The 26,503-nt window shown below is 47.2% G+C and overlaps 1 protein-coding gene across 1 annotated transcript; it reads right to left on the bottom strand.

Annotated features, from left to right (window-relative positions):
• Positions 1–4,984: 4,984 nt before the first annotated feature.
• Positions 4,985–22,502, bottom strand: LOC308467437 (uncharacterized protein). Its single transcript, XM_080989181.1, has 5 exons — positions 22,047–22,502; positions 12,449–12,653; positions 11,041–11,205; positions 9,387–9,644; positions 4,985–8,524 (listed from the first exon to the last, which is right to left on the bottom strand). Exons 1-5 carry the CDS (start codon positions 22,061–22,063, stop codon positions 8,279–8,281), a joined length of 891 nt encoding a protein of 296 aa, XP_080845307.1. The 5' UTR covers positions 22,064–22,502; the 3' UTR covers positions 4,985–8,278.
• Between the last annotated feature and the right edge of the window lie 4,001 nt (positions 22,503–26,503).

Consider the following 26,503-nt stretch of genomic DNA (forward strand, 5'->3'; position numbering starts at 1 on the left):
TCAGGTTAAGAACGGACCTCCGGAACGAATTAAGTTCTTAACCTGAGGTACCACTGTACCTGGGCTCACCCTAAAGGTAAAGGTAAAGGACCCCTGACAGTTAAGTCCAGTCACAGACGACTCTGGGGTTGCAGCGCTCATCTCACTTAACTGGCCGAGGGAGCCGGTGTTTCTCTGCATACAGTTTTTCTGGCCAGCAGGACTAAGCTGCTTCTGGCAAACCAGAGCAGCGCACGGAAACGGCGTTTACCTTCCTGCCGGAATGGTACCTATTTATCTACTTGTGCTAGTGTGCTTTCGAACTGCTAAGTTGGCAGGAGCTGGGACTGAGCAACAAGTGCTCACCCCATCGCGGGGATTCGAACCGCCGACTTTCCAATCAGCAAGCCCAAGAGGCTCAGTGGTTTAGACCACAGCGCCACCTGCGTCCCTATTCATACCCTAATTCATACCCAAATGTGCCCTTAAGGCAGGATTTGTGAGCACAGAGACAATGAGGAGGCTTTTCCTATTTCCATCCAAACTGCAGAGGAATATTTGAGGTCACTGAAAGAGTCAAAATGGCTTTAGGACTGTTTTCATGTACAGACATGTGGTTTATATATCTATGTATGTGTTTGCCTTGTAAATTGATGAACATTTAATTTATATACAGTTATACCTTGGAATAAATATGCTTCAGGATAAGTATTTTTGGGTTGCGCTCTGCGGCGACCCGGAAGTAACAGAGCACGTTACTTCCGGGTTTCGCCTCTTGCGCATGTGCAGACGGTCAAAATGACATCACGTGCATGCGCGGAAGCAGTGAGATACGACCCGTGCACACACAGTCGCGTCTTATATTCTATTCAGGATGTGAACGAGGCTCCAGAACGGATCCCGTTCGCATGCCGAGGTACCACTGTATTTGAGACCTTAAATGCATGAGAACAAACCACCCTTTAAAGGAGAGTGGGAGGGTTTGAGACCATTGTTGCACTGTCACGCGAGGCCGTCTCTTTTTCACAGAGCATTCAGCACGTCTGGAAGATCCGTCCCTGATATTCTCAGGCAATATGCTGCTCTGTGTTCTGAAAATGTGTTTGTGGGTGCCATCTAGTTACGTAATTACAGGCCCTCCAAATGTCCCTATTTTCCAGGGACAGTCCCGGATTTACAGAAGCCATCCTGGTTTCTGATTTGATCCCAGAATGTCTCACTTTTCCTTAGGACAGGGTTCTGCAACCTTTAAGACAAAAAGAGCCACTTGGACCCGTTTCTGATGAAAAAAAAAACTGGGAGCCGCAAAACTCATCATTATAAAAATAACTTTTTTGTCACTTTTTTATTATTTCTTTGTTTGACCCCTCAGAATTACTCCTCCTCATAGAAATAAACGTTAAATTAACAAGTTACCTTTTTGTGTGTGTGTGTGTGTTCTTCACTCCCCTTCAAAACAGTGACCAGCGTACATGCCCCTTACAATGTAGCGGGCGGGTGGGCGGGAAGGTGACGTCGGGACGGTGCGTGACTAACGCACGCACCGCCCCCATGCGACGTCACAGCCAGTACAGTGCCCGCCACAGTGGGGAGTGTCGGGGCGCACAATGCGCCTCCTCCCCTCGCTAGTATCCGCCCCGGAGCCGCGGCAAAGGTGTAAAAGAGCCACGTGCGGCTCCGGAGCCGCGGGTTGCTGACCCCTGCCTTAGGATGTCCCTATTTTCATCGGAGAAATGTTGGAGGGTACAGTAGTACCTTGGTTCTCAAACTTGATCCTTTCCGGAAGTCTGTTCCAAAACCAAAGTGTTCCAAAACCAAGGCACACTTTCCTATAGAAAGTAATGCAAAACGGATTAATCCGTTCCAGACTTTTAAAAACAACCCCTAAAACAGCAAATTACCATGATGAACTGATGATAGTCACTGATGGGGGGCTTTTATCCATTTCCACAGTCACACAATCAGTCAATCAGTACCTGAACTGGGTTCCACAAAGTCACAAAAGCAAATTAACCAAAAAAGCCTCAAAAACAAAAATGCAAAATAAATAGCAAAAACAAAAGCGCCAAACTTAATCCATTCTGGAAGGCCGTTTGACTTCCGAAATGTTCAAAAACCATGGCGCAGCTTCTGATTGGTGCAGGCGCCCCGGAAACAATAGCCAACAGCCACATTGGACGTTTGGCTTCCGAAAAACATTCGAAAACCAAAACACTTACTTCCTGGGTTTCGGGGTTTGAGAACCAATGCGTTTGAGAACCAAGGTACCACTGGATTGAATATTCCTATTTTCAGTGGAGAAATGTTGGAGGGTAGGGAGCTTTGCAACCCGAGCCAAGGATATAAGTAACTCCACAAGCCTTAGAAGACATATGAAGGCAGCCCTGTATAAGTAAGTTTTTATATGTTTGATGCTTTATTATGTTTTTATGTGTGTTCAGGCTTCAGAGAAATGACTTCTTCCCCCGCTTTGGCCGTGAATCAGCAGAACAAAGCAATTAGAGTCCCTTAGCAGTTTAAGAGCATTTAATGATCACAGCAAAAGAACATAGCAGCCATTATTCTTGGAGCGCAGATGCTCCCAGTTAAGTTTTCCTCCTCCTTCCCCCCCTCCGAGTCATCGTCACTTCCCGTCTTGCAACCTGATCTTGCAACCACTGAGCCTTCTGCATAGCAACTTTATCAGCTTTCCATGACTTTGGAGAGATAGGCTGGACACTATTAAGCGAAGGGGAGTCAGTTATCTCTCTCTTCCTGTTCTGCTTATCCTAGCTCAGGGGTCCCCAAACTAAGGTCCGCGGGCCGGATAAGGCCCGAGGGATTCGTTTATCCGGCCCGCAGCAACGCCCGCTGCCACCGCCCGCTCTTACCGGTGCCGCGCTGCGTGACTGCCCCCTTCCAGGTCGGAGGAGCACCGGAAATAGCTTGTGTGCATGTGCATTATTTGAGCATGCACAAGTGTTCTTTCCGGTGCACATCCGGGTCGGAGGAGGCCCGTGCACATGCGCACAAGCTATTTCCAGTGTTCCTCCGACCCGGAAGTGCGCAGGAAATAGTGTGTGCGCACGAGTATGGGCACGCGCTTCCCCGCCCGCCGTGCGATCGGTGCTGGAGACACTGACCCGAGGCGTGGTAAGTTTGCTGACCCCTGTCCTAGCTGTTCCCCACTCAGCTCTGCTCAGCTGTTGCTTTCTGAACTATGCCCCTCTGCAAACCAGTTCTCTAAATCTATGCTGCTCCATTGTTCCTGGGTAGCTTCAGGATCCTGGTCAAGAGCAGGGAGAAGGGGAGGTTTCCACCATTCCTCATCAGAGCTCTAATCCTGTCTGGTCTCTGACACCACCCAACCCAGTCAGATGGCGGGGTATTGTTGTTGTTGTTCTTCTTCTTCTTATTATTGAGCCAGTGTGGTGTAGTGGTTAAGAGCGGTAGACTCGTAATCTGGGGAACCGGGTTCGCGTCTCCACTCCTCCACATGCAGCTGCTGGGTGACCTTGGGCCAGTCACACTTCTTTGAAGTCTCTCAGCCCCACTCACCTCACAGCGTGTTTGTTGTGGGGGAGGAAGGGAAAGGAGAATGTTAGCCGCTTTGAGACTCCTTAAAGGGAGTGAAAGGTGGGATATCAAATCCAAACTCTTCTTCTTCTATTGACAGGGTTTTTCTCAGCTTGAACTTGCCGGAACTCAGTTCCTGCAATTCTCAGGTGGGGCCGTTGCCATCATAAGAGAACAAGGGAGGTGTACATGGTGAGTTCCGGCACCTTTTCTAGAAAAATAGCACTGATTATGGAATAGGATGTCCCTATTTGCATCCGAGAAATGCGGGAGGGTATGTAATTATACCTGCCTCTCCCTCATTTGGGGACGTCTCGGAAGACCTATGCATTCTGTGTGGTGCAGCAGCGGCGGCGGCGGCAACTGAGAGATCACATGATGCTTTCATCAGCAGTGCATGATGGGAGCTGTAGGCATGAGCATGGGAAACTGAGGACCTTAGCCACAGTACTCCCAGCATGCACCGGGGCATTTGGAAGACGCAGCTTCTTTCCATTTCACCCTTTTCTGGCCTTCCCATCTGGATCACAGCAAAAAGGGGAACAGCTCCCAGAAAAGGAGCCCTCTAACCATTTTATTTTGTACGTTTCTTTGGAACTGTCAATTTCAAGCTAGGTTCTGATAAATTTTACGCCCAGTTCTTAGAAGTTTGATTTCATTGGTATTTTTGCTATGTATTTTTTATATTGTATACTGTAAAAAGCTCAGTGTGGGGTTTTTTTACCAATTAAGTGGCACTGTATTTACATTGTGATTAATAAACAAGGAAACAACTGAGTTAACTTTAACCATCTGCAAGATGAACTTTGCAAGATTTTCATTGCTCTGCTGTGGTTAAGGGATCATGCATAGACAAGGTCGCATCCTGTTCAGGCCAGGAGAACTCCCTTCTGCTCTCAAGTTTCCCCACCCTGCTGCTCCCTGCCAACAAAGAAGCCTTGATTTCGCCCTCCTGATTTAGCCGCCGCCCAGGTGGCTGGTTCAGGTTTCCCCTGCCTGCTTTGCAATATGTTAAGTCACCATTTCCAATTGAAACCGGAGAGATTAGCTCTCTTTTCCTGGGCACCTGATTACCTAGATGGGCACCTGTCAGTCACTGTGCTTCCCTAGGCGAGGGATGCATTGAAACCCTCCACCAGCGAAACTTGCCAGCCGCAGGTCACCTGGGCGATGCCTCTTGCCTGTGTGTGGCTCCCAGTCTTGAAACTTTAAAGGTTCAAAAGAAAAATAAAACGGTCCAGAGGAAAGTTTGCTCGTTCTTGTTTTTTTAACAGATGTTTTGTAGAGCCAAAGTGTGCCTCCACGACGAGAGGTGAAACGGAAAACCGCTGTCAACCGAGGCAATTCCCCACCCCCCCGCAAAGAAAACCCAGGCAGCCAGTAGAAATGTCGAAATGAACTCCACCCTACAGGGCGAAAAAAAACACGAATAAATATGTAAACAGCAGGCTGCAGTTTTGTTATTTATTGACCAGATCACTTGGCTTGCTTAGATAGTTTTAGAAGGCTGGATTTATCAGTTTGCAAAAAGTGCAGGATCTCACCTCTCCCTGGAGAGAGCAAATGGCTCTGTAGGGATACAGGCCATTATTTATTTCTTATCAATTTATTTATTTTTTTCTTTTATATACTTTATTGGAAGATGAAAATAATGTGTATGTAATTGTAAGTGCACACGGTAAAAAAAGATGTGAAAAAGGAGGGTAAGAAAAGAAAAATAACATCCAAATACAATATCAAAAGAAAAACCCACTGGAAAAATAACGTATAAGCATTACCAGATTGTTATAGTTCAGTCTATATATTTCTATATTCTTTATTGAAGATAAAAATCAATGTGTATTTATAATTTTAAGTGTACAGGTAAAATATGATGTGAAAAAGGGAATGAAAAAAAGAAAAGAACACCATATACAATATAATTGAAACTTCAAAACAAAACAAAAGCCACCAAATTAAAATTATTCTAAAACCAGCTAACAACTCCTAAAAGCAATTAGCAGCAGCATCACCACCCAGGACAATGATCAGTCACACATTTGTTTTCATTGTGTTAAAACCAGGAATGGGGCAAAAATCCCAAGACCCCACCACAGCCTCAAACTAAGGCCAGGACAATTGACAATGACACAGGCACCATACATACACAACAGCAAAGAGGTTCAGAAAAGCAGTCCATAAAATTGTAGCAATAAGCGGATACCATGTACCGTATGGTTTCCTCTGACTATCCAATACAGAATCAAATAATCTCCAAAATTCTTTTGCTGACCAGAGGGACTCGTGGGGAGTGGCACCCCGACGAGCTGGGCAGAGGAGTAAATCCATACCCCAGGATTTTTCCTTATCAATTGTTTAATATAGAATTTACAGTTTGGGTAACAAATGCCTTTTAAAAAACAGAGGAGGAGCTGCATGCTTCGAAGACGGTGCCTGGAATGAGAGGCCCGTTAGGCCAGGTGTGATTTCCTTGAACATCAGAGGGAATGTGCCCAGTTTAGGGTCCCACACTTTAAAGGAGGGTAGGGACAAACTGGAACAGGTGGGGAACAGTCTAGGTTGGAAGGGAGTGGACATGTTTAGCCTGGCCGGGGTAAAAGATGCCCCGCTTGCAGGCAGAAGTCCTCCACCCATGCTACCCCCCCAGTCCACAAGGTTAACACAAGGCTGCCAGGGTGCCCAGTTGGTGGTGACCCAAGACGGCCACCAACATGACTCTGGCATGTCCCGTTTCTAGGAGGAACTGGGAGACCTGTTTGAAAACTGGATTGTTTACGTTCCAACCTCTCAAAGTAATCAGCGGGTCCCCTCCCCTTCCTTTTGGCTTGGGAGTTCCAGTGAGTTGCGGCTACAAAAATCCCCAAGGGTCACTCCATACAAGTCTGCAGCTGTTTGACAGCGGCAGGGGTGGAGCCCAGGTGGGGTGGACCAGAAGCAGCGTATGAAAGGGCCTCAGTCCTTCCGGGAGCAAGTTGCTCGCTTGGAGCAATCTGTGGCACTGCAGTCTCTGGCCTGCTTTTCCTTGAGGGCTCCTCCTCTGGCCAAGACACCTGTCAAGGAGCTGTCAGGTGAGCACAGGCCATTCACGGGGCAGGAAAGAACGTGAGGCATGAAATGAGCTTTGATGCACAGCAGAGTTCTTCTGGCTCGACTTGCTCTAGCTGGAGACTCGAGTTCCCCTGCTCTAGTTCCCCTGTCACTAGCTCTCCGGGTGCCTCCAGGACAAAGAGAGTTCGGATTCAGGGAGGTGCCCAGCAGGGCTCATAGTAGTGGCTTGGAAGGGCAGGAGGTAAACAAAAATACAGTCTAGTGGTGATACAATTGAATGAGTGGTTTTTTTTTAAAAAAAAGGTATTTCTTAGGTTGCTTTTGGTTCAGTATTTATTTTGTAAGCTGTCTGTATGTGTTTCCAGGTGGACAGGAAGATTACCCCTCCCGCAGATGGGCAGGGACCCCACGGCAGCCCTCTGGCACCAGTGGCCAACACAAGCGGGAACTGTCTCCAGAAGAGGGAGCACCAAGGGGGCTCGGAGCAGGAGCAGGCCAGGCACAAGGGGGTCGTACCAGGGACTGGGCTTTACGCTACCAAATGCCTGGTTTAAACAAGGATGCTTTTAAATTTCTCCTGGAAACTAATAGCGAGGGAGATGGATGCACCTCATGAGTGAGGGTGGTTCACAAACAGGAAGCCGCCACCAAAGAGGCCCTGTCTGGGGGCACCACCAATTGGGCACCCTGGCAACCTGGTTGGGGGTGGGTTGGGCAGAGGACTTCTGTCTGCAAGCGGGGCATCTTTTACCCTGGCCAGGCTAAACATGTCCACTCCCTTCCAACCTAGACTGTGCCCCACCCGTTCCAGTTTGTCCCTATCCTCCTTTAAAGTGTGGCACCCTCAACTGGGCACATTCCCACTGAAGTTTAAGGAAATCACACCTGGCCTAACAGGCCTCTCATTCCAGGCACCGTCTTTGAAGCATGCAGCTCCTCCTCTGTTTTTTAAAAGGCATTTGTTACCAACAGACAGCTATGGTCCCCGTCCCATCCGCGGCTCCCAAGCTGCCGAAAAGAAGGGGCAAGGGGCAAGGTGGTGCAGCTCACCCCCTCTGCAACTGAAATGGTTTTGTTTCATATATATAATTTTTTTCAAAAACTTAATTAAAAAATTAGATATAGAGACAAAGTTGGAAAAAGAGTCCGCAGTGGAGGTCATCTGCTCGGAGTTGCACCTCAGTAAAGGCACCATCAGTAAAGCCCCTCCTCTGTTTTTTAAAAGGCTGTATTGTATTGGCCAGTATTGGCCGGCTACCCTCCCACTTCTTTCAGCGGCTTGAGAGCCGCGGTCGGGAGGGGTGCCATTGTCCCGCACACCCAATGGCCCTTGTGGCAGCATCCTGGGCGGGGTGATAGGGCGCTCTCCATTCTGGGCTTGGAAGGCAAGGCCAATTTTTGTAAGGTCGCAAATATAAGCCACACTTTTAACTTTTCCCGGGCAGAATTTGGGGGGGAAAGTGTGTCTTATATTCGGGCCAATACGGTAATTTCTACATTAAACAATGAAAACCCATGTGTGACCGATCGTGCTTCACAACTCCTTTCTGCAGGTTCCTGGGTGGTGGTGGTGCTGCTGCTGCTTATATCTCCTTTTTTGATATACAGGCCGGCCAGTTCCTCCTGGAAGCAACGACATGCCAGGGACACATTGGCTGTGGGTGGACGCAACTGCGGTGCTGGCCAATCCACCGTCTCAGCCACCTGGCCAGAGGCCTGCTCCCCACTTGCGCCCCACTGCTGGCTGGGTTGCACCAATGCCGATGGGGCGGTGCTTTCCTGAAGACCTTCCGGACCTAGGAGACGAGGGAACAGAGACTGAGGTGTGAGGGGTCGTGTGGGGCTCTGATGGAGTGCCGGGAGTCTCCTTGACTGAGGTGCGGCTCCGAGCAGATGACTCCCGCTGGGGACTCTTTATTCCGCTTTCCGTCTCTAGCCCGATCTGCGAGAAAAGCAAACAAGTCACATCCAGATTCTGGGAAACTGCCATGATCATTACGAATTAATTAATTAATTGGGGGGACCAGCTGGGGAATGCCAAAGAGAAGAAAAATCAGAGCCCAGGGAGTGGGGGTGGGACGGCAGCCAGTAGTCAGAGGGAGAAGACTGGGAAGAGGAGGTGTCTTAAGCTGGAGAGGTAACAGGGCTTAGTGAGCGGGGAGAGTCTGTGGCAGAGAGAAATCCACAATAGAGGCAGAAGCTGCAGTGGGAGAGTGGGATGAGGGAGGCCAAGAGGCAGAGATGAGTCCGGCTGGGGAAGACTCGCGATTGTCTCTCCCTCATGCTGCAACAAGCTTGCCTCCCTCCTGTCTCCCAGAATAAGGAGAGGCATGAAAAGGGCGGAGCAGAGGTTGACTGCACGCAGGTGCAGACTCCAATTGCTTGAGAAAAAGCCCTGGGGGGCAGTGGACTTTCAGCCTCGGCAGCTGATTTTCACGGAGTAAGACGGAGGAATAAGCTGCTCTAGGCCTGACACTCCACAGGTCTGTGGAGATTGTGTTTTTTGCTAATAAAGAGTTAACTCCGTCTTTGAACTGTGTGATTACTGACCGGCACTCTGCTGCAACACATATGTATATACGTAGGCGCCTTGTTCTGGTTCAACACCTATTGTCCATCTAGACCAGCTATGCCTACTCTGATTGGCCATGGCTCTCCAGGGTCTGAAGTTAAGAGAGTCCTTTCCTGATCCCTTTAACTAGAGATCCTGGGGAATCAAACGTGAGACCTCCTGCCCTTCAATGCCATTGCGCTACGAGCCCTGCTGGGCACCTCCCAGAATCCAAACTCCCATCGCACCCTACCTGTTGCGCATCTCCAGCAGCCTCCATGCTGTAAGAACAAACATTGACAGCTCCCGCCTCCTTCTCTAGGCTGGGCAGAGAGGGCTGGTTTTGCAGCTGTGACTTCAGTTCCCCTACTGCGGTCTTCTCCTTCTCTGAGCATCCTTGGTGCTTCTTCTTCTGGGTACGCTTCTTGCTCACATTGGCCACTGGTGGCGGTGGCGGAGGGCTGCTGTGGGGTCCCTGCCCATCTGCAGGAGGGGTATTCTTCCTGTCCACCTGGAAACACATACAAACAGACAACTTACAAAATAAATACTGAACCAAAAGCAACCTAAGAGAAATATCTTTTTTTTAAAAAAACCACTCACTCAATTGTATCACCACTAGACTGTATTTTTGTTTACCTCCTGCCCTTCCAAGCCATTACCATTGCCTCCTTGATATTGCAGCACACATTGAGGGCTCCTGCCTCCTCCTCTGGGCTGGGGGGCAGAGAGCACTGGTTTTGCAGCCACGGCTGCAGCTCCACTGCTGTGGCCTGCTCATGCTCCTTCTCTGAGTCCCCTCCATGCTTCCTCTTCTGGGGACACCTCCTGCTCCCATTGGCCGGTGGCAGAGGTGACAGAGGGCTGTTGTGGGGTCCCTGCCCCTCTGCGAGAGGGATACTCTTCCTGCCCAGCCTGAGGCCCCCACCCTCTTTGTCCTGGAAGCACCCAGAGGTTTCAGGTTGTACTTGTGCAAATAAAACCATGTACCCTGAAGACACCACAGTCTCCGCTGACCTTCAGTCCAAAGAAACCGAACCTACGTAAGCACCTGGAACCCTGGGAGATTGGGGCATGCACAACCACATCTCTCTATTTATTTGTGGATGGGTGGAAACCATAATTGTTAAGCAAGAAATGAAATCATTCTCCTTTTTTTGATCTAATAAGTAACAACCTTGTATTAGTTCTCAGTCCTCCTTAATGTGGAGCGATGGGTTGTGTTTCTATTTAAATTTCAGTCCTTATTCCTAACCGTATTGGGAGCTTGGATCCTGCTTGGGGGTTCCCCCTTTGGGCATCTGGCTGGACACAGTGAGAACAGGATTCCGGACTAGGGGCACCATTGGCATGGGTGTCCGTTTTTTCCCTTCTTGAAATATAGCAACCCTAGTTAAGGGGCCACAGCCTCCAACTTATGAGCGTCTTCCGCCCCTTTTAAGGCCACCCAAGCCTGCCCACTCACCACTTCTAGTGGTAGGCAGTTCCTAGGACTGAATCCCTATGCACTTCTGGCGTTATTCACTCTTGGCTGCAGGTGTTCTTCTGTGTTGCCTCCAGGTGGAAGTCACAGCCCCTCCACAGCATCCCTGGCCGAATTATTGTGGGGTGGCCCTTGTCTGCTAATATCTTCCGGGGTGATGCCTTGTCTGCTAATATCTTCCGGGGTGATGCCAGAGGGGTCCTGGAAGGACTCCTCTTCCTTATCCTGAAGCTGTGGGACAAAAACAATGCAAAAATAGCAACGTGAAGAAGTTTGAAGGACAGAGCAGGCCAAGATGTCCTCAGAGGGTCTCTATTTCCTAAATAACTCATAGGAAAGATCTGCCTAGTCCAGCCTCATTTTTCTCACATTGTATAGCCAGATATTTCAACTGGATATTGGCAACCAGAGACTTGCCACGTACCCCCTTGAGGTGTCCAGAGCCCCCCAAGGTGTCGCTCTCGTAGGCTTCGTAGTCTAAGCTCAGGGGGCTGTCCGGGCCTGCGTCTCTCTGGGGGGCGAGGGGATTCTTCCCATTTGGGGTCCTCCTGCACACAACCTCAGAGTCGCCAATATCTATTTCGGGGAACTGCGGAGGAAGAGGGAAAAGCTCTGAGCAGCGCTAGGAAGAGGGGAGGGAACTTCTGCCTGCAAGCGGGCATCTTTTACCCAGGTCAGGTTAACATATCCTCTCCCTTCCGACCTTTCCTCATCGGATTGTTCCCCACCCATTCCAGTTTCTCCCTATCCTTCTTTAAAGTGTGGGACCCTCAACTGGGCACATTCCCACTGATGTGCAAGGAAATCACACCTGGCCTAACGGGCCTCTCACTCCAGGCACCGTCTTTGAAGGATGCTCCTCCTCCTGTTTTTTAAAAGGCGTTTGTTACCCAAACTGTAATTTCTGTATCAGACACGTCCAACCCACCAATCCTGATTGATCAGTCGATCAGGGGGTTGATCTTGGTTGATCGTGGGCCCAAGGCAGCCCAAGCACAGCACGTTCCTCAATAGCCAGAAAGACAATGACTCCAAAGCCAGGCATGAAAGAGCTCCCCACCCCAGCTGGTTTGGAGAGAGAGAGAGATGTGATGGGGAGGAGAAAGAAGATGGAGGTAAGAAGGAGCTGGGTCTCTGACAAGGGAAGGTAGGATCAAGACCAGCAACAGCATTGCCTCTGCGGGGTGGAGGGAGAGAGAGGGAGAAGGCAGGATCGGCATTGCCCACCCACCCTGCACTCATCCCTGCCTCCTTGAGGGAAGCAGCCAGCGCCCACCAGCCCACCCTTCACCCATCATGCATTGTCTCCCCCTCATGCTACGACAAGCTTGCCTCCCTCCTGTCTCCCAGAATAAGGAGAGGCATGAAAAGGGCAGAGCAGAGGTTGACTGCACGCAGGTTCAGACTCCGATTGCTTGAGAAAAAGCTCTGGGGGGCAGTGGACTTTCAGCCTCGGCAGCTGATTTTAACGGAGTAGGACGGAGGAATAAGCTGCTCTGCTCATTAGGCCTGACACTCCACAGGTCTGTGGAGATCATGTTTTTGTAAACTCCGTCTTTGAACTTTGTGATTAGTGACCGGCACTCTGCTGCAACACGTATGTACACACGTAGGCGCCTTGTTCTAGGTCAACACCTATTGTCCATCTAGACCAGCTATGCCTACTCTGATTGGCCGTGGCTCTCCAGGGTCTGAAGTTAAGAGAGTCCTTACCTGATCCCTTTAACTAGAGATCCTGGGGAATCAAACGTGAGACTTCCTGCCCTTCAATGCCATTGTGCTACGAGCCCTGCTGGGCACCTCCCAGAATCCGAACTCACATCGCACCCTACCTGTTTCGCATCTCCAGCAGCCTCCATGCTGTCAGAGCAAACATTGATGGCTCCTGCCTCCTTCTCTAGGCTGGGCAGAGTGCTGGTCCTGCTCATCTGACCATCGAAGAGGTTTCTTCTTTTTTTTGCACTTCCATGCTTTGATTGGCGATGGAGGGCTGCTGTGGGGTCCCCGGCCCGCAGGAGGGGTACTCCTCCTTGTTCACTTGGAAATGCATGCAAACAGATAACTTACAAGATAAATACTGAACCAAAAACAACCTAAGAGAAATATCTTTTTTTTTAAATGACTGGATAAACCACTCATTCAATTGTATCACCACTTGACTGTATTTGTCTTTACCTCCTGCCCTTCCAAGCCACTGCAATTGCCCTACGAGCCCTGCTGGACACCTCTCAGAATCCGAACTCAAACCGCTACCTGCTTCGCATCTCCAGCAGCCTCCAAGCTGTCAGAACAAACATTGACGGCTCCCGCCTCCTCCTCTGGGCTGGGCAGAGAGCGCTGGTCCTTATAAGTAACAACCTTGTATTAGTTCTCAGTCCTCCTTAATGTGGAGTGATGGGTTGTGTTTCTATTGAAATTCCAGTCCTCATTCCTAAATCTATTGGGAGCTTGGGTACTGCTTGGGAGTTTCCCCTTTGGGTATTTGGCAAGCCAGAGTGAAAACAGTCAAGCCAGAGGCTCCTCCCAGCTCTGCCTTGCCCCGCCCAGTGGGCTGGACCACTCACCACTAAACCCCGCCCTGCCTCTACCCACATTCCACCGCCCCCCTTCACAACCTATTGTCTTCTCCCCGCCTCCTTTCACAATGGCTCACCTGGATTGGCACAGGTGGCCAAAACTCTCACGAATGCCAGTGCTCGCCCCTCCCCTCCCCCTTACCTCGTGCTGATTGGCCGAGACAGGGCATAAGGGGCGTGGCTTGGCAGGACCAGCCTGGGGGGAGGCATGGCGACATAAGCAGCTGGAGGAAATTCACCCCCCCAAAAAAATCTTAATTAACCAAGATTAAAAAAAACAGGTTTTGAACCAAAAACTTCTAAACTGCAAAGTGAACTATTGCAGTCAAATAAAAAATTATATAGGGGAAAAAAACCTACTCCTTGAATGGGAACTAAAAGATGAAGTAATAAAAGAAACAACGATAAAGTGGTCACAAGATCTGGGCAGGACAAAACATTTAGATAGGTGGGAAAAATTATGGAGTGTTGACATAAATTTTACGGCTTGTTATTTGAGAAAAGAAAATATAATGAAAATGTGTTATCGCTGGTACCTCACCCCAGTAAAATTGGCAAAGATCTATAAAAAACATTCAAACCTTTGTTGGAGATGTAATGCTGAGGTGGGAACAATGTACCATATGTGGTGGGGGTGTAAGGTGATTAAACAATTTTGGACTATGATACATGAAGAGCTGAAAAGAATATTTAAGAGCACAATTCTCAAAAAGCCAGAAGCATATCTGTTAGGCTTAATAACCAACGATATCCCCAAAGACAAAAGGAATATATTCCTCTATATCAGGGGTGGCCAACTCCCAAGAGACTGCGATCTACTCAAGAGTTAAAAACTGGCAGTGATCTACCCCCTTTTTTGGGGTGAAGGGCAAAAATGTTGAGCTTTTTTTAGAGGTGCCAAAGTTGTTGAGCTTCTTTGGGGAGAGCCAGTGATTTACCACAGACGTCCAGTGATCTACTGATAGATCACGATCTACCTGTTGGACGTGCCTGCTCTATATGACTGCAGCGGCTAGATTACTAGTGGCAAAAAACTGGAAAATAGGAAAAATGCCAGAATTATTAGAATGGAGAATTAAGATCTGTGAATTTATGGAGATGGCAAAATTAACGGCATCAATCAGGGGGGTGCTCCAAGCAAAAAATTAATAGAGAGTGGGAGTGTGTAGTGATATATATGAAAAAAATTGGATATGGAAATTAATTTTAATATATACGTAAAAGGAAAGACTCGCAAGGGCACAAGATGATATTATAAAGGATATGATTATTAAGTATAAATGACTGCTAACACAATAAGAAATTATAATACAAGGGGGAATTGGGGGGGGAGGGAAGCAGAGGGTGGTATTTGGAAAATCATTAAGAATGTGATATAAATGTAAATTGGCTGACAACGATTGTGCTTGTAATTTGAAATATTTTGAATGATTGTGGTTGTAAGTTTCTTTAAATAAATAAATAAATAAATAAATATTTTTAAAAAACTTAATTATGCATTAACTCTGCTTGAAGGGGAGGGGGAAGGTTTACTTCTGCTCCCTCCCACCTGGCTTGAAAAGCGGGGAGTGGCTTTGAAAACACTTAACTTTTCAAAGACTTGGGGAAATTTCAGTTCTGGGTTTTGGGGGGTGTGGAAGGTGACTTTGATTTCCTGGTCAGAGTTTGAGGCTGGGTAGTAGAGAGCAACTTTGAGGCTCCTCCAAAGGACAAAAAATGGGAGGAGGTTTGTTTCTTTAGGGGTGGGAAGAGGTTTTTTTTTTTAAAAGCGTTTTGGCTTCCTTTCTCCTTGGCATTCCTCCCACCCACTCCAATTTTATTTATTTAAAATATTTATAAGTCAGTTTGGGGGTAAAATAAGAGATACCTCTTCCAACCATCAATGAAGGCAAAGTTAATTTTTTAAAGAAATAGTCTCTCCCTTGATGCCCTGTCTTTTCCTGCTTAAAAATGCAGTGCTTTTTTCTTTAAAAAAATGTTTAGGGGTACTCTCATTTTGATTCAAGAAAATAACCATTTTATAGTTCAAATCGGGGGGGGGGGGAATACAGTAAATGGACAAAAATATGAAGATTCACAAAATGTTTAGGGCTATGCGTACCCCTCTATCCCCCCAGAAAAAAGCACTGAATATATATATATATATATATATATATATATATATATTCTCACTGTCTCAGTTGCGAAGAAAACAACTCTATATTAGATATCTTGAGTGCCAACAAAACAGCTCTATACTGTATTAGATATAGCGAGAGAGAGATTGAGAGGTATCTCTGGCACAGCTGGAATGTACAAAGGTTAAGAGCCTCAGACATTGCTCTGCCGGTGTCCTTTGGGTTGAAAAAACTGCTCCCTGATGGGAAAGAATCACAGAAACGTTATTGTCAAAAGGGACCATGGGGCCATCTAGTCCAACCCCCTGCAATGCAGGAATCTGGTTGGAGGAATGCATCGTACTGGGAGAGATTTGGAATAAGGCAGATTCACCTGTTGGAATCCTTGGTTTCCTTAGGCAAGATATTGGTGGGAATTCGCACCCGTGGTCCTCCAGGGGTTGCAGTACCCCAACTCCATGCAACCAGGAATGGTCAGGGGCGGTTGGGAGTTGAAATGTTATAAGTATTCTAAGGTCTCAAATATAAAATAGGTAACGGTAAAGGGACCCCTGACCACTAGGTCCAGTCGTGACCGACTCTGAGGTTGCGGCGCTCATCTCGCTTCATTGGCCGAGGGAGCCGGCGTACAGCTTCCGGGTCATGTGGCCAGCATGACTAAGCCGTTTCTGGCAAACCAGAAGAGCGCACAGAAACGCCGTTTACCTTCCCGCTGGAGCGGTACCTATTTATCTACTTGCACTTTGATGTGCTTTCGAACTGCTAGGTGGGTAGGGGAAGGGACCGAGCAACGGGAGCTCACCCCATCGCAGGGATTCGAACCGCCGACCTTCTGATTGGCAAGTCCTAGGCTCTGTGGTTTAACCCACAGCACCACCCACATCCCCAAATATAAAATACATGTTCATAAATGCACGTGGCAAACACATACATAAGTATATAAACCATGTATTTGAAATAGTACAGAAGAGCAGTCCGGAGGTCATTTTGATTCTCCCAGTGACCTCAAATATTGCTCTGCAGTAAGGGAGGAAAATGGGGAAAGCTTTCCCATTGTCTTTTTGCTTACAAATCCTGTTTTAAGGGGCGTATTTATGTATGAATAGGGTGAACCTATAACCTAGATCCAGGAATTAAGAGTATTTACCATCACCAAAGAATGGCCAGGCTGCCCAGGTAAAGCAATCAGTGACCATCAACAGATATCCTGGCAAACAGGATTTCTGCTGTAGACCGCCTCTTGTGATGTATGTCTGCTGGAGACCACCTCCTTCCGTGATGTATGTATGATGTCCTTGGGGGTGGTCTTGAGCTATAGGGTGGGCAATTTCAAGTGTCTATATAAGAGCTTGCACACCAATGTTCTGGGCTCCTCCTCCCTCCTGCATGTGGGGACTGAGGACCCTGTTGCAACAGTCTAATAAAGATCAGTCTTACTAGCTGCTTTGCTTCTCAATATTCTCTGGTTGGCCTCTGTTATTTTCTCCTACTGACTCTATACGAGCTCTTGGATACCCCATAAGGGAAAAGGAGCAGTTTTTTTTCTTATAATACAGATGTTTTCTCCTCCTGGTTATCCTCTCCAAGATATATGGGAAGAGTATATAGTAAAATAGCAGGAGATTCATAGCCCAGCAGGACATCTGCTCTGCATGCAGAAGATCCCAGGTTCAGTCCCAAGCATCTCCAGGTAGGACTGGGAGAGCTGCTGCCGGTCAGTGTAGATCAGGGGTCGGCCACCTGCGGCCCACGGGCCACAAGCAGCCCACGGGGATCGTTTAAACAGCCCACAAGCCGCCCCTGAACCAAGCCGCGTGTTTGGCGAGTCCCTGCGCACTGCGCTAAAGCGGTGCAGCGCAGAGTGGGGACTCGCTTCCGCGGCACAAGAAATCGTGTCTGACAGCCGCAGATGCGATCCGGCCAACGGAGCGATCTCTGCGGGAGTGAACCAGCCCAGGCGAGGAAAACCTTGCCAGCCCCTGGTGTAGATGATACTGAGCAACGTGGACTAATGCAAGGTCTGATTCTGCATAAGGCAGCGTATCAAGTTTCTAGATCTCACACTTGCAATAGAAATAGTAATGGTAATAATATCAACATCAACCTACTTGCTGAGGTCCCACGTTCAGTTCCCAACATCTCCTGATAGGACTGGGAATCTCATAGAATCACAGAGTTGGAAGGGACTCCAAGAGTCATCTAGTTCAACCCCCTGCAATGCAGGAACCTCTGCTATTAAACCTCCAAGGAAGGAGAGCCCACCCCCTGCCAAGGGAGCCCGTTCCCCTCTCAAACAGCTCTTTAGGGAAGCTTTTAATGTTTGACAGACTACTGCATTTTAATACTTTGTTGGAAGCCACCCAGAAGTGGCTGGGGAAACCCAGCCAGATGGGTGGGGTATAAATAATAAATTCTATTCTATTCTTATTATCAGAAATATTTTCCTGATGTTGATTCGGATCCTTGTAACTTGAAGCCACTGGTTCAAGTCCTACTCTCCAGAGAAGACAAGCTTGCTCCCTTCCACGTGACAGCCCTTGAGATATTGAAGACGGCTCTCCTATCTCCTCTTTTCCAGGCTAAACATTCCCGGCTCCTTCAAGCGCTCCTCATCAGGCTTGGTTTCCAGACCCTTGATCAGGGGTCAGCAAACTTTTTCAGCCGTGGGCCAGTCCACCGTCCCTCAGACCCATGTGGTGGGCCGGACTATATGGGGGGGGGGGAAATATGAACAAATTCCTACGCCCCACAAATAACCCAGAGATGCATTTTAAATAAAAGGAAACATTCTACTCATGTAAAAACACACTGATTCCAGACCATCCGCAAGCCGGCTTTAGAAGGCAATTGGGCTGAATCCGGCCCCCGGGCCTTAGTTTGCCTACCCCTGCCCTTGATCATCTTGGTCTCCCTCCTCCACACACCTTCCAGCTTGTCAACATCCTCCTGGTGCCCAGAACTGGACATCGTGTTCCAGGTGTGGTCTGATCAAGGTAGAACAAAGTTGGACTATGACTTCCCTTGATCTGGATGTGAGACTTCTGTTGATGTTGCAATGGTGCAACACCATAGCTGTCAAGTGTCCCTTATTTGAAGGGACAGTCCCTTATTCCAGCGCCATGTCCCGCTGCTGTCCCTTATTGATGGATGTCCCTTAAATATCCCTTAAATGATGTCCCTTAAATTTCAAAGGAAGCAGCTCCTCTCCCTCCCTCCCTGCTGGCCAGGGAGGAGGGAGGCTCCAACTGTGTTGCTTGGCTGCGTTGCTCACCCAATAAGAAGTCTAAGAACGACTGGGGAGTGGAGCTTGCATGCCTTGTGTGTGGCTAGTTAATGCAAGCTGAGGGGGTTTTTGAATGCTGGACGCCATTTTGTTGCACGTGCTGCTGCAAACTTTGCAGTGCAAAGCCAGGCCGGGGAGCCATCTTAAGTTGAGGCTGCATAGGCCTTGTGGTGCAAGTGATTCAGATTCTATTCAGTTGAACCTCTGGTTACAAAGTTGGTTGGACAGTGTTCTCGAAGCTACCAGCATGAGTTTGACCAGACTGCAGGAGGACAGGAAGACTGGAGTGCCTGGAACAGGTGAGGCTGCAGGTCCCTTATTTTGGCTGCTGGTCCCTTATTTTTCAAGGCTGCTGGTCCCTTATTTTCAAATCTGTAAGTTGACAGCTATGTGCAACACCACTTTCTCTCGCTGTCAGGGTGTAGCTAGCTGCTCTGGCACCTGGAGCGGCGTGATCCGCCCAGGGGGGCGCCGCGGCAAGGTGCCCACGGAGTCCGCCTGGCGGATCCAAGCCCCACACTGCCGTTCGAGGCAGCGCGGGGCCCCGAGCCACCGCGTCACTCCTAGGACTCCCCCCCCCCCCGGTCAGAACAAACTCTCCTGGCAGAATCCAGCTCCCAGAACCCATTAATCTCTTCCCTCCATTCAAACTGTTTCTCCCTCCACTCCAGCTGCCGCCCTTGGAACTGTGGCCAATCAGGAGCTGTTGCTAGTTAACCGTTTGCTGTAGTACGACTCGTGCAACACGTTGGCGACTAATATACACACAATAATTACCAAAACAATTATGCATTCTTTATCAATCTCCTGAGAAAAATACAAAACCTTATGCAAAGCCACAAAGACTTGCAAACTACCCAACCTAAGATGAAACTTAGAATGTCTGAGTTCAATGTATTTTCCAAGTGCTTAAACTCAGTCTCTTAAACTTAAGCCAAGAAATAGTGTTCTCTATGAAATTGAATATCAATATACGTAGCAAGGCTTTGAGATTAGACCACTGAAGAAGCCCAGAAAACTACCTTGGGAGAGTGCTACCTGCAAGCCCCAGTAAAAGAGCCCCACCGGGGGCGAACAGCAGCCTCTTGATTAATAATAATAATAATAATAATAATAATAAATAAATTTATATCCCGCCCTCTCCAGCTGAAGCCAGGCTCAGAGCGGCTAACAACAGTAAAATAATACAGCATTCTAAAATCAATTCATTATAAAATCAGTTCAAATCAAATGAATGGCAACCATTGGGCTACTTGGACTGCCAGGGCGAAACAGGTGCAAAACGCCGGCACCCTGTCTACAACCTTATTAATATCCATCTACAACTTCACTAGCATCTCTTAGTATTGTGAACAACATCAAACTTACCTTTTGTTGGTATCTTCATGAACTTACCTAAAAAGATAAAGAAAACAACAGACTGAGCTAAGCACTTGAAAAATCCATTGAAATCAGGCATTCTAAGTTTATCTTAGGTTGGGTAGTTTGGAAGTCTCTGGCTTTGCATAAGTTTTTGTATTTTTCTCAGAAGATTGATAAAGAATGCATAATCATTTTGGTAATTATTGTGAGTTAACTGTTTACTGGCAGGGAAAAACCCCCACACACTCAGTGACTCAACCTGCTCAGTAAACAAACTTTTCCGTCACACGTCCCACCCCTGAAAATCATTGTGTGGGCGAGGTTGCATATACCAGCCTCGATGCAGCAATGGGCAGGAATGGTAAACAAGTATTTTGGGGTTCCTGTTTCAATATGCAAATATACATGCATCGTGCACACGATACCTTATATACTGTAATTTTCTGTCTATAAGTCACCCCAATGTATAAGACGCCCCCTATTTTTGTGGCAACAACCAATCGCCAGTCCACCCTTGGCACTATCCGTGTATAAGACGCCCCCTAATTTTTGACATTATTTTTTAGGGAAAAACCTAGTCTTATACACGGAGAAATACGGTACTTTATAATACTATTAAGCTATAAACACTATAAAGTTCCAAATGTAACTATATAGCATAACACTTAACTCTATATTCTTTTACATCTATAGATAAGCATTGTACTCTAAAAGTACAGGATCCAAATACATCTGGTTGGAACCAAGGTCGCAGGTTTGATTCCCATATGGGACAACTTGCAGGGGGTTGGAATAGATGACCCTCAGAGTCCCTTCCAACACTAAATTCTGTTTCTAAAATTCTGTTTCTTGATGGGCTGTTGGCTGGATCCAGCAGACTGTGTTTCTGCTGCACAATGAGCCCACCCACAGAAAAACCACACCAGTCTGGAGCTAGATTTCTCCCCACCCACCACCCCCACTCTTTGCAAAGATGCATTGCTTTCACCTGTGTATATACTGTATTTTTGCTCTATAAGACTCACTTTTTCCCTCCTAAAAAGTAAGGGGAAATGTGTGTGCGTCTTATGGAGCGAATGCAGCCTGCACAGCTATCCAAGAAGCCAGAACAGCAAGAGGGATCGCTGCTTTCACTGCGCAGCGATCCCTCTTGCTGTTCTGGCTTCTGAGATTCAGAATTTTTTTTTTCTTGTTTTCCTCCTCCAAAAACTAGGTGTGTCTTGTGGTCTGGTGTGTCTTATAGAGTGAAAAATACGGTAGATTGAGCCTGACCGTGCCGGTACCGCCAGATGGGAGTTGCAGCCCAAACATCAGACCTCACCTGGAGTACTGTGTCCAGTTCTGGGCACCACAGTTCAAGAAGGACACTGACAAACTGGAACGTGTCCAGAGGAGGGCAACCAAAATGGTCAAAGGCCTGGAAACGATGCCTTATGAGGAACGGCTAAGGGAGCTGGGCATGTTTAGCCTGGAGAAGAGGAGGTTAAGGGCTGATATGATAGCCATGTTCAAATATATAAAAGGATGTCACATAGAGGAGGGAGAAAGGTTGTTTTCTGCTGCTCCAGAGAAGCGGACACGGAGCAATGGATCCAAACTACAAGAAAGAAGATTCCACCTAAACATTAGGAAGAACTTCCTGACAGTAAGAGCTGTTCGACAGTGGAATTTGCTGCCAAGGAGTGTGGTGGAGTCTCCTTCTTTGGAGGTCTTTAAGCAGAGGCTTGACAACCATATGTCAGGAGTGCTCTGATGGTGTTTCCTGCTTGGCAGGGGGTTGGACTCGATGGCCCTTGTGGTCTCTTCCAACTCTATGATTCTATGATTCTATGATTCTATCTGGATGGCACCAGGTTGACAAAGGATGGTCCGCACCCAAACCTGTAGATTTTGGACTACAAATCCCATCCCTAGGTAGCATGCCCAGTGGTCAGGGATGATGGGAATTGTAGTCCAAAAAAAGATCCTCTCCTCCATGAATTCATCCAAATCTCCTTAAAGTCATCGAAGTTGGTGGCCCCACTGTCTCCTGTAGGAAGGAGTTCCAGAGTTTAGCTACGCACTGTGCGCCTTTTGATGCTAACTTCCTTACTGGTCACGATCATTCATAACATCTCAACGTCCGCTCGTTTTGCATCACAGGGATTAGCTGTACTCAGGCCGGCAGAATGGTGCTTCCGTGTTTCGAGGGCAGATCTCTCCCTTGCCCTGTTCTCTTTTCTTCTTCCAGGAAGGGACGCCCTGTAGAGTTAGCTGATCCCACTTAATCTCTCTGCTATAGTGGAGCTGATCCACATTATGAAGGACTGAGTGCGCCACACTGGCCTGTTATTGCAACCCACAGTGTCTCCGGGAAATGCGTTGTCCAAGCAAGCAGATGCCTGCGTTGTATGCGCTTTGTCAGGAATGCATCGGGGCTCGCATTCCGCGTGCCTAAACACTTCTCTTCCAAATGGGCACATTAGGCAGTTCATGTACGGAAAGCACTGATGCTGGTTTTTAATTATTCCATTTCTCCATCAAGTAGCTGAGCAATAGGCTGGTTCGTTGTACGATTATTGAATATATATTTTATTTTAAATTTTTCAAACCCTTAGTACATATTTGATACCATTCCTTCTAATACATATGAACTTACCCTCCATCCCATGGTTTCCTTATTTCTCCTTACAGTCATACCTTGGGTTAAATGTGCTTTAGGCTGAGCATTTTCAGGTTACGCTCTGCGGCGACCCGGAAGTAACAGAGAGCGTTACTTCCGGGTTTCGCTGCTCGCGCATGCGCAGATGCTCAAAATGACGTCACGTGCATGTGCGGAAGCGGCGAATCGCGACCCACGCAGACATGGGTTCCGTTCGCTTCAGGATGCGAATGGGGCTCCGGAACGGATCCCGTTCGCATCCAGAGGTACCACTGTATCTTGCTGCATATCATACTTAACAGCCCTCTTCAACTTAGCTTAATATCTAAATTGTTTTTCACTGCTGTTCACAGTTTGAATCCTACTTGCAAATTTATCTATTATATTTCTGCAAATATTCTATGAGAGGCTTCCACTCCTCCCTTAACACTGACTCCTCCTGGTCTCTAATTTTTGTTGCCAGACTTGCCAACTCCACATATAACTCAGCCGTAGAGCATCTCTTTTGTAGGCATGGAATCCTGAGTTCAAACTTTGAGCTTCCCTGCGAAGCGGAGCCGCTGCCAGCCAGTGTAGGAAATACTGAATGAGATGCACCAATAATCTGACTCAGCATTAAGCAGCTGAATAAACTGGCCAAGATGTACAAGACTGTATCAAGTAAATTTTGGAAACGCTGAAGGGTCATTTTTTCATTTGCGGCGGACTTGTAAAAAAGTGGCAGGCTTTTGGGAAATGATAAACAATGAATTGAAGAAGATGTTTGAAATAGTCACACCCCCCCCCCCAAAAAAAGCCTGAAGCAATTCTTTTTGGGAATAACAGGGGAAGAGGTCCCAAAATTTGGTTAAATTGTTTATGTTTCCACTGCAGCCAGAAATGGAAAGAAAAAGTAGTTCCGACAAAAGAGGAGTGGACGTTAAAACGATTGTACTGTATGGAGATGGTGAAATTGATGGCAAAAATAAGAGACCTAAAAGACAAAATGTTTGTGGAAGAGTGGAGATCCTTTTTGGACTATCTGAGAAAATATTATACTCAAATGAAATCGCAGGCATGGCTGGAAATATGAGAAAAAGGAATGAGAATGATAAAGGAATATAATGTACGATATGAGCTGCGTCAATGATCTGACCCAACATAAAGCAGCTAAATTGTGTTTAAGAGGTCCTTATTCCCCTCGGTGAGCTATAGTTCCCGGAGTTTTCCTAAGAAGAGGGATTGATAGTTAAATCTTCTGGGAACTATAGCTCTGTGCAAATAGAGAGTCGCCTGGCAACTCTCAGCAATCCTTGTTGTTGTTTAGTTGTTGAGTAGTTTGTTGTTGTTTAGTTGTTGTTTAGTTGTTGAGTAGTGTCTGACTCTGGACCAGAGCACGCCAGGCACTCCTGTTTTCCACTGCCTCCCGCAAACTCATGTTGGTCTCTTCGAGAACACTGTCCCACCATCTCGTCCTCTGTTGTCCCCTTCTCCTTGTGCCCTCCATCTTTCCCAACATCAGGGTCTTTTCCAGGGAGTCTTCTCTTCTCATGAGGTGGCCAAAGTCTTGGAGCCTCAACTTCAGGATCTGTCCTTCCAGGGAGCACTCAGGGTTGATTTCCTTCAGAATGGAGAGGTTTGATCTTCTTGCAGTCCATGGGACTCTCAAGAGTCTCCTCCAGCACCATAATTCAAAAGCATCCATTCTTCGGCCATCAGCCTTCTTGATGGTCCAGCTCTCACTTCCATACATCACTACTGGCAAAACCATACCTTTAACTATACGGACCTTTGTCGGCAAGGTGATGTCTCTGCTTTTTAAGATGCTGTCTAGGTTTGTCATTGCTTTTCTCCCAAGAAGCAGGCGTCTTTTAATTTCGTGGCTGCTGTCACCATCTGCAGTGATCATGGAGCTCAAGAAAGTAAAATCTCTCCCTGCCTCCATTTCTTCCCCTTCTGTTTGCCAGGAGGTGATGGGACCAGTGGCCATGATCCTAGTTTTTTTGATGTTGAGCAATCCTTAGCAAACTATAGTTCCCAGGATCCTTTGCCGGAGGGAGGAGGCCATGACTGTTTAAAGTGGTATGATAATGCTTTTAAATGTGCAGTGCAGACGGGGCCAAAGATTAAAATATGTTGACGTCTGGATGGCCCTGCCTAACCAAAAGTGATTCAAGCAGGCACCAGAAAAAGCTCACCCATGGTATCAAGAGGCAGGGAGTTCCAAAGCCTAGGTGCCTCCACACTTGAAAGATTTATTTCCTATGACTGATGTGCACAATGATGGCAGAATACGGCCACAAAGAAAAAAACAACCCCATACCAGTATGGAGGCACCCTTTATTTAATTCAGTGTTGGTCCTTCTTTTTTTTCTTCCTTTTTTTTGTATGTTATGATTTTATGATTTTGCAATGTTTAAATGTCTTCATGATACACCAACCTGAGTGTTTCCTGCCCCCCGCAATAATTAGTTTGATGGCTGATAAATATAAATGTACGGTTAAGGGTCAAGGGATTTTTAAATCTGAAAAAGGTTTGGGGTGTGTTGTGTGCGTTCTATATGGGTTTCTCAATGTAACCACAGGGAATTTAATAATAATAATAAAATAATTCTATACATGGTCGAGGTAACTGGGGCTGCATCCAGTGAAGTCTTCCAAAGAGGAAACCCACTGAAATGAATGGAGCTTACTTCTGACTAAACATGTTTAGGATTTTGCTGTTAAGTTGTATACAACCATCATCATCATCATCATTAACCGGCCTTCATCAAGAGATCCCCAGGGCAGTTCACATAATAAAATACAAGTTAAAACACAAGTGAATAATTAAACCAAAACAATGAAACAATAACTCCCCCCTGCCCACAGATACATTTAAAAGGCTGTAGGATATTAATCAGCTAATATAATATAACATAATCTGTTACAGAAAATGTGATAAAAGGGGGATAAAACGAAGGATTTTCTGTTCGTGCCTTGAGGAGCTATTCTATGAGGTAAAGAGAAAAGGGGGGGGAATCCACATTTTAAGAAATTATCTGTGGAAAATTATTCTTCATGAGAAATATTTGTTTTATGGAAATCCTGTGGACTGAATGGGTTTCTCAGCGTTCATGTGTGATTATTTCAAAAGTATGCGTTTTATGTATTTCAGCTGAGGCAATTTATGAGCGTCTGAGGAGAATGTTTTCTAGGAAGGAGTTTATGGATACTTAATATTTATTTATATTTGATTTACCTAATGAATATAACTTTATATTATTCTATAACGAGGCATTTATTTATGAGGGAATAGTAATAAGAGCCCCCCCTCGCGCTTCCACATCTGCGCATGCGCAACTTACCTCACCTCACCGAGACGCTGCCCCCTCCATCTCTCTCTCATTTTCAACTAACTTCAAGAATGCCACCTTCTCAGCCAATCGAATCGCCAAGATCATCTCCCTCGGCCAATTAGAGAAGTCCTCTTCAGCATGGCTCCGCCTTTCTCTCTTTTATGCGCGTTTGTGTGAAAGTATTCTGCGAGCTGCCAATCATCTTAACCCGCCTCCTTCCTTTTCTGCGCCGCGGCCCCTCAGCCAATCAGGAAAGCCCTTCACGGTGAGTGGGGGAGGGGAAAGAAAATATTGTTTACCTCAGAGAGGAAAAACGGTAAAGATGAAAAAAGAGGTGGAACAGGGAGGGGGGAGAAGTGGGCGTGGCCTTGCCCTTATTTGCGGAGGAGTGGGCGGGGCAACCAGCCTTATGCTAGAAGGTAGACGCGGCCTTTGCTCCCATAGGCGTAAAACGCGCGAGGTGGGCGGGGCCATAAGGCCCCCGGGCTCCGCCCACCACTACATAAAGGCGGCTGTCGGAACGTTCCGGTCCGCCATTTTGTGCAGCCGAAGGGAGAAGAAGGAAGGGAAGCAGCTGCCGCGAGGGGGAGC

This window comes from Podarcis pityusensis (genome assembly GCF_964106645.2).
Source record: "Podarcis pityusensis genome assembly, chromosome: 18".
NCBI lineage: Eukaryota > Metazoa > Chordata > Lepidosauria > Squamata > Lacertidae > Podarcis > Podarcis pityusensis.

Excerpts from the sequence above, each read along its gene's own strand:
- LOC308467437 (XM_080989181.1), bottom strand. Across the intron at positions 11,206-12,448 it reads CTGCTGGAGATGCGAAACAG|TTCCCCGAAATAGATATTGG; the intron begins GTAGGGTGCGAT and ends CTTCCTCCGCAG. Across the intron at positions 9,645-11,040 it reads GCTCTGGACACCTCAAGGGG|GTGGACAGGAAGAATACCCC; the intron begins GTACGTGGCAAG and ends ATGTGTTTCCAG.